The sequence below is a fragment of the Odontomachus brunneus genome, unplaced genomic scaffold (assembly GCF_010583005.1).
Source record: "Odontomachus brunneus isolate Ranch 3 - 2012 unplaced genomic scaffold, Obru_v1 Obru_scaffold_015, whole genome shotgun sequence".
Taxonomy (NCBI): Eukaryota; Metazoa; Arthropoda; class Insecta; order Hymenoptera; family Formicidae; genus Odontomachus; species Odontomachus brunneus.
Window position 1 is genome coordinate 1,055,310 of NW_022639465.1, and position 8,495 is coordinate 1,063,804.

General features: G+C 34.9%; 2 protein-coding genes across 6 annotated transcripts in view; both read left to right on the top strand.

Moving 5' to 3' along the window:
* LOC116841359 (G-protein coupled receptor Mth2-like) overlaps positions 1–8,495 on the top strand; it is a 33,664-nt gene continuing 25,169 nt past the window's right edge. For 2 of the 5 annotated variants that reach the window (XM_032809177.1, XM_032809179.1), the window contains exon 1: positions 1–161. The gene's annotated coding sequence lies outside the window, so the exon portion shown is untranslated. Of the gene's footprint in view, positions 162–836; positions 1,018–6,087; positions 6,233–8,495 lie in introns of those variants that run through there. The other 3 variants (XM_032809178.1, XM_032809175.1, XM_032809174.1) reach the window with 3 other exon arrangements.
* Positions 5,517–6,199, top strand: LOC116841361 (the record flags this gene model as incomplete). The annotated part of the gene is made up of 1 exon (XM_032809182.1): positions 5,517–6,199. A coding segment is annotated over one exon (642 nt), but the record flags the coding sequence as incomplete, so codon positions are not given.

Genomic DNA, 8,495 nt, shown 5'->3' on the forward strand with positions numbered 1-8,495 from the left:
TCGCTGCTCGTGCGAGAATCCGCGTTTTCTCGCGCTCGTCTCTCTCTCGCACTTCGTGCGAAGAAGTCGTGAAGGCGCGAGGTATCGGCTTTTATTATCGTTCAGTGAGATAGCCGAAAATCAACGCAATCGTCACCGATAACAGTAGCCATATTTGATCTGTACGAATTTTCCGTATTATGACTCGTGAAACGATCGAGAAAAAAAAATAATACACTGACACTTTCTACATCGATCTTTTCGTTCTCTTTTCGAATAAACGCGCAAAACTGTAATGTCGTGATATTATAATGCGTGTAAAGATCATTCAGTGATGTTTTGAGAAAAAAATTACATTATTTGGTATCTTAACGTTGCATCCGCGCAAGAAATACGCCCCCTTTTACAAATACTCCCAGCCGGATTAAATTGTTGAGTGAAGATTATAAAAATAGAGTTCTTGCAATACGTACAATAGTAGAATATAATTTTATATCAATAGCACATCATAGGTAACAATATTTTTCTTTTTCTTATAAATTATTCATTTGATTATTTAATAAACCGGTTAAAATAACACCGGTTAGTCAAGTGTCTGCAATGCCAGCCGACATACTAGCTATTATTAGATGTCCTTACCCCAGGTAGCAGAGTGACCTCAGAAGACGCCTTATAATATTCTATAAACGTTTTTAAAACGTCTATAATATTCTATAAACGTTTTTAAAACGTTGCTTAATAATATTACATTTCAAATATTAAAGAAATGTTGTACAAACATTTCAAAACATATTTTTTGAATGTTGTTGATAAATAAGTAAGAAACATTAAATTAATGTTTAAAACGTTGATCCCAGGTAGCATATGTGCATATACATATTTTATACGTATGTAATGTTTGATAATGGGAAAGCACTAATAAGAAACGTTTAGACAGAAACGTTTATGAAATCATAATTTAAGAAGTGTGTTTAACGTTTCTACAGTCAAAAGAGCTTTATTTTTTCGATAAACTGTATCGAAATATTTGTAACCAAGGTAAACATATTTTGCATAAATATGTTATGCATGTATCTCTAATTCTCTTTTATTATATAAATTTTTATAACTATAAATAATTAATAACTATTAATAATTTATTTTTGTGGTTGTCCTAAATAATATTATAAGAAAATTATATTTTGTGCTTTGGTTGCATATAAGGATAATAAAGAGCAATATCAATTGAGGAAATAGCGGAGCGACCAAGGTAGTAGACTAAAAACTTGAAGATGTCTAAAGTCTCTCGAGTTCGCGTCCGACCAGTACTGAGTAAATTTTCAGAAGCGAAAATAGTAAGAAATCAAATAAAAAAGCTAAATTTCATTTAAAATCAATATAAGTTCATTAGTTACAATCGTTTCCGCAAGATATGTTCTTTTTTACTTTACAATTCACGTCCTTATCACGGCTGCCTGAGCCGTAAAAAAACGTTTCTGAAACGTGTTTGTGCTACCTAGGATGTGAATTGACTTTACGGAAATATTTATTTAACATTATTCGAGGAACGTTATCACAGAATGTTCTAAAAACATTAGCATAACATGAATTACAATGATATGACATATATGAATTCAACATTGTCGAAAATTAAAATCGGTGTCAAAGTTTGTTCATTATGATGCTGACAACGTTAAATACGACATACTTGCAAATGTTACATGTTACTAAATATCATTATAATAACATTGTAGTAATGATATTTTACTTGCTGGGTAAGTATTATCATAATACAGCAAAACCACAAACTACGAGTGTATACTGTATGTCGATACTTGCTGATCACTTATTCACACATGATGATATTTCGTGCAAACAACAATCACTTTCGAAAATAAGTAAGACAAATTTGCCTTTACTCGTGTATTTTAATTATCAGCAGAAAGAGATGTTACTGATGAGACGTTTCTTGTTCAAAATCACAAAGTAGTGATTCGAATTCTTGTTATGTATAAATCACTAGCGATACCGAACACTTTGACAAAGATTTGATGTATTCGCAAAATATCTACATACACACAGAAAAATACATACTGCATTCAAAGGTGACTTGTTTCAAGTATTTCCAAAGTTTGTATATCCGCAAATCTATCATACGTTCATTTCATAAGCATCAAATTCACTCAAAACACATTCTTAGTTCTAATAGTCGAACCAACTGTTTCTTCAATAAAGTTTTATAATATTCTTATCAAAAGAACGAATTTTTCTTTTGAGTGCATGAAAATAAGCTTTTATTAAATTTGTGATAAATATATTTTAAGAGTAATGAGTCCCGGACTATCAAATGTTTAAAATCGAATCAAAAGACATCTTTAGGACGTCTTTAAGACATCTTTAAGACAATACCTTATAAACTTGTCTTAATGATGCCTTGAACATGTCTTAAAGACGTCTTATGACCCAAAATTTGGTATTTTGTCTATTACTCTATATTATGTCTTAGTTATTTTAAAGATTTAGTTACTTTCATTCCAGAAGTATTCCAGAAGTACCAAAATGATAATTAAAATTTATTGCAATTTATTGCAAAATTATGGCAGTTTATGTGCAATTCGTCTAGAAAACATTGATTAAAGCGCAGCCATTAATCGCAGTATGCGTATCGGAATTCAGAAATCCGAATACAACCTGCGAAGTAATGAGTAGAGAAGTATTCAAAAGCAAAACAGCACTCTACTGATGTGATAAATGGCTCAGATCGAAATTTTATTTATTATTTTGACACTTCTAGAATAATGTCATAGTCTCGTAAAAGCCTTCAAGTATATTTTAATTAGGATTATTTTTTTATCATGAAAATATTTTTTGCTGAAAATTATCGTAACTCAAAAGAAGGAAAGTAAACTATATAATCACTTTCTTTAACAGCAGAATGATATTTTCCTGTGTGCGGGCCAATACCTTTCAGGGAAGAGGATGGGGAAGGGAGAAAGTCACTTCCCGTTCAAGTTTAATTCAGTCTCAAATTTTTTATTCGTAATTAGACTTTATGCTTTCCTTTGTAACTAACTATATTTTTCATTCGCAAAGATGCCGTAACGCGTACGCGTGCATTTCTCTTTTCACAACACGGATTAGTTTCCACCATCCGCCATCACACCTCCCTCCGGCTCCCTCGAGGTTTTGTTTGTCGTTTCACGCACCACTAACGGTGGTGAGATTAACGGTTTAGATTAACAAAGTAATTAGATCCATTGTGTATATTATATTATTATAATATATTACGAGGCGTCTCTCCAGAGAGGCTTGGCATTCTCGGGGGATTCATCGTGACCTATTTTTTTCTCTTTCTTCTTCGTCTCACGTTCTTTGTGGTATTTTCGGGAGTAAGCTTTCCGCGATCCCGTCGCGAAAAGTGTTATCACTGTAATAGTATTACCATTGAGATCAGTGGTAAAATCATTTGGATTTATGATAAAATTATATGGACCCAACGACGTTGTCATTAACGAATAATTTTACTACTTGAAAGAAAATCCTTCGGTTTGTGGTAAAATATTATACTCCAGTAGGAATATCATTCGATCAATGGTATATTAGTTACCATTGGATACTTATCAATAAGAATATCATTCGATCAGTAGTATAATATTTTGCCGTTGCTACGTCGACCGTAATAAATGTTATTGTTAACTGTTTGAATTTGAATGAGAATTTTGAATAAGAGTCGTTATTCAACGACCTCTACTGCCTTCCTCTCAACAGACAAAGATTCGCTAGTAAAGAACCAGGTCACTCTACCACAGCGATCGAGTAAACAGCCGGTAAGGTCGGCCGTCGCCGCGTCGCGGGGACGAAATTTTGTGCGTCCTCCTCGCATAATCTCGCGATAAATACGGTCATAATGTACACAATTTGGCGCCAAATTGACTCAATCCGTTCTACGTTCTCACAAAGTGTAATAAGGGTGGTCTGGGATATATACCCTGTATATATACATAAATTATTGCATGTATTTTTCTAACTAATTTATCGTTTACTCTCAAATGCACAATAATGTTAAGTTAAAAATAAAAGCAATAATCGCATCACTATTTCGCCAATATATAATTATTAATATCCGTCGCATATTAACTGTTTTCAATATCTGTTAGTAAATATATCATTACAATGTTTTGTAAGCACATGAAAATACATTATATAAGCACAAGTTATGAAGATTTCGTCAAAGCCATTTGAATCATTACTAGTTGTCTGATCACTAAGATTGAGCAATAGCAATGAAGACTAAGACAAAGATTAGGAAATGGGCTAAGTAACCGGCGCAGTTGAAACGTTGCTGCAATATTATTAATGTTTTGTGTCCGTTTTAATTTTCCTGTAATATCTCTGTTACATTACATTGCAATTTGCAATGATGTAACATTGCAGCAACATAACCGGAAAGTTCTGTGCTATATGGATGCAATGGAAAGAGTATAACATTGAAATTTTTAAATATAGGACATCCAACTTCGGTTTTCTTTACTGAAATAATTTTTGGCATACATTTGCTGGAAAAAAAAATATACTAGAAAGATATTGAAACGAAGTAGTACTTAGTAGATATAGATACGAATATCGAGAGAAAATACGAAGCAAAAATGCCTGATGTTGAAAGAAAGATATCGATGTATTATATCAGTAGTATCACAACATCCATAAGACGACACGTTACTTATTATCACTCATCCGTTCAATCGACTCCGTAACGACTTCGAGTCGGCTTCCTCTACCAAATTCAACTCAATTACTGGTTAACACTGTCTGTCTGCATTCCCTCGAATTCCATGACTAGACCAACTCGTTAGTCGATATCGCCAACGGCATCGGAAAGGCCCGACTGTCGCTATGCTGTCGCGTCGGCATCTTCCTTATCGAAAACGACTGCGTGCAAAGCGCGAACGAGTCAAGGACACCGGGAAAGCCCGGCTGTCGCTATTGTAAGAAATCGATTATCATTGACATGTTTTCGCTATCTAGTTGTATGGGAGAAAAGCTAATATATAGCTAACGATATAGAAGTTCGATTTGAACCATTGGATTCAGCTTGGATAAGTTACTTTTAACTTTGAATTGGGTAAATTGATTAAATAGAAGTAAATATGTTATGATAAATAACCTTCAGATTTTCGAGTAAATTAAATAAAGCGAACAGCCGGGCCTTCCCGATGACGTTGGCGTCATCAATTAACAAGTTGGTCTAGTCATGGAATTCGAGGGAATGCAGGCAGACAGTGTTAACCGGTGATTGAGATGAACTCCTCGTAACTGTAAGCGAGAGCCGGGTCTTCCCGATGCCGTTGGAGTCATCGACTAACGAGTTGGTCTAGTCATGGAATTCGAGGGAATGCAGACAGTGTTAACCAGTGACTGAACTCTACGTAACTGTAACTTAAAGTACTTTGTGTGTAATCGTCGGGAAAATAAGTGTTCAAGTAAGCGTAATAAAGTTTGTTTGATACGTAATAAAGGTTACTTTATTAATCAACCTGTGAATATCAAGAACATAAACAATATCGGTTTTCCTGATAAGAACTGCAGGATTTAGTAACAAAGATCTTACACTATGCTGTCGCGTCCGCACCTTCCTCACCAGGAACGACTGCGTGCAAAGCGCGAACGACACGGAAACGACGCTGCCGCTGGTCGACCTTGCGCCGACAAACAGCACCGCGAGCGACGAGCACTTCTCCATCCTGGTGTGGAACCTGTGTGCCGGAGACAACCGGTACAGTCTGAATCCGCATCTGTACGAGGACGAGCAATGGCATTTCCTGTCGAACGACTCCGTGTACCGCCCCGAGGCGATAGACGAGGATCGTCTCATGAACTACGATGAGTACTGCCTGGCGAGAGTACGGAACTACGATTACCCGGAGTATTTAGCGTTCTTCTACGAAGAGGCGTATCCGATGAGGATAACGAGATCGTCTACTCGTATGTGTGGAATGATCATCTCGGTACCGTTCGTCTACGTTCGTCGTCTATTGGCTAAGATGAGGAACATACACGGTCTGACGCTGCGCGGTTACGTCGGCTGCCTGTCGGTGGCGTACGTCATGCTGACGATGGTGCAACTGATGCCGCAGGATTGGCTCTCATACGATGGCTGCATCGCAATCGATATATCTATAGTGTGCGACTTTTTCTTCTAATTGTTTACTGTGCCGTTAACGCGAAAAGGATCGTGAGGATTGCTGAGAACGCGACGAGAGGCCGTCGCTTAAGCGTAATTATCACCCAATGCGTCGAGCTATTCAATTATCTGAATCGTGGTTTTTCTTGCCATTTCTTTGAATTGTATTGTTGCAGAGTTTGTTATATAAGTGTATTCATGATCGTATTGTGTATTACGAACAGCGTATTATACACCGACCGCGTCACCGGATGGAATGTGATTAGAAACCTCGCGGAGATCGCTTCACGTTTAGCGCGACAACTTTCTAAACTGCTTCGACTGCATCTCGGCTTCTTTTGCATATGATAAAATGTTCAGATTTCTTATTCTCCCAAGTCCGGGACATACTAAACATGTAGTTCAAGGGAGGGGGGAAATTACTGGAAATTATATATATACACAAGGTGTCTTAGGCTCTCCTCTGCAACTTTTGTGGATATTATTTTAATAATAACCCACAAAAGTTGCGGAGGAGAGTCTGGGACACTTTGTGTGTTTAATAATTATAAATTATTGTGTGTTTATAAATTAGAAATTCACTAATTGGTTTAATACATTTTTGATATTACCTCAGGAAGTCAAGAGGCAAACCTTCCCTAGATTTCTAAACTATGAGCTGAGTAGAATTTTTTTTTACTGTTAGACACTTTCTTTTATTTCTCAGATGTTTTCTGAAAAAGATATTCTTGCTCAACTTCGAAAGCAAATGGTTTTAGAGAAAAATGCATTTTAATAGTGAAAGAGATAACATTTTATTCAAATAATAAGATAATAATTCCGCGTGTGAAACAAAATTGAACCAATTAAATTTAATTTAATTGAAAAGAAACGTGTAAAAAAAATTTGTCCACAAAATCATGAGAAATGTTAAATATGACCTTTCTATTCTGATATATTCTCGTGCAAGACGAACTGAAAACTACTGCATCTACCGTAATATCCTGAGATCATTTTTTATTTCTTATTTGAACATTTGTTCAGCATTCAAAGAAATCCGAGATATAAGGTGAAAAATCGAAACTGATTCGGGAAAAACGAGATATCTGGGCAGCTTACATATGAGTATCTGAAATTAAGAAGATTATTATATCTTACAATTAAGTTACAGATTATATCAATTACGGAGATATATTGTATTACTAGTATATATATACAAGGTGTCCCGCTACTACCGCATTATCTCTTAAGGACTGAGTCCTGAGGTAATTTGAAGAAAAAAATCTTAATGCAAAAATGTCGAGGCTTTTGATATATAAACTTTTTGATATATAATACTTTTGATATATAATACTTTTGAAATTATAAACAATTAAAGCTGACCAGTTATATTGGCTAAAGTACGCGTGCTCAGGTATGGTACAACACAAAATGGTGCAGATACATGCACATAAGTGAAAATTTGCATAAGATATGAAATTAGTTGTAAATCTCTGAAAGAAACGTCAAATGTGTAACAGCTCATTGATTCTCATAAATGTACTGTGTGATATTTTATTCATAACATTTTGATGAAACTGTTATTATTTCCGATATCTTTATTTAAATGATAGAAAAGTCAGATTATTACTACATACGTTGTTGTATGTATGGAACTTCCGTATCAATATTTGTAAAAGGGACGACATGTGCATGCACCGGTACCATTGTGTGTCATACCGTATCTGAGCGCGGGTATTTTCACTAGTATAATTGGTCAATTTTAATCGTTTATAATTTGAAAAGTATTATAGTCTCGCCATTTTTGCATTAGGATTTTTTTATTCAAATTACCTCAAGAATCCGCCTTTAAAAGATATTGCGGTAGTGGCGGGACACTCTATATATATATACACACATATGCATAACAAATAATGCAATATATATACTAATATATATATATGCAATATATATGTATATTTTAATAATGTTATTCAATATATATATATATATATATATATATATATATATATTGCATAACATTATTTATATTAACATTAAATATACATGTATATTGCATATATACGAGGGTGGTCTGAAAAATTTCCGACCTCAACGTGAAGATAGCAGCACTTGTAAATAAAAGCTAGTGAATTTCGTTGTTCATCTGTTGACAGTTACTCACCGAAGTTTCAGCCATTTTGGACTCGCAGTTGTTATGTAACAGTCGTTTGAGTAAGTTGATGTGAGTGTTTTTGTGAAAATGGACAAAATCGAGTATCGAGCTGTCATTAAATATTTGTTTTTGAAAGGCAATACGCCTACGCAAATCAAAGATGAGTTGGATTCTGTGTATGGGGACTCTGCACCATCATTTACGACAGTGAAATTTTGGGCC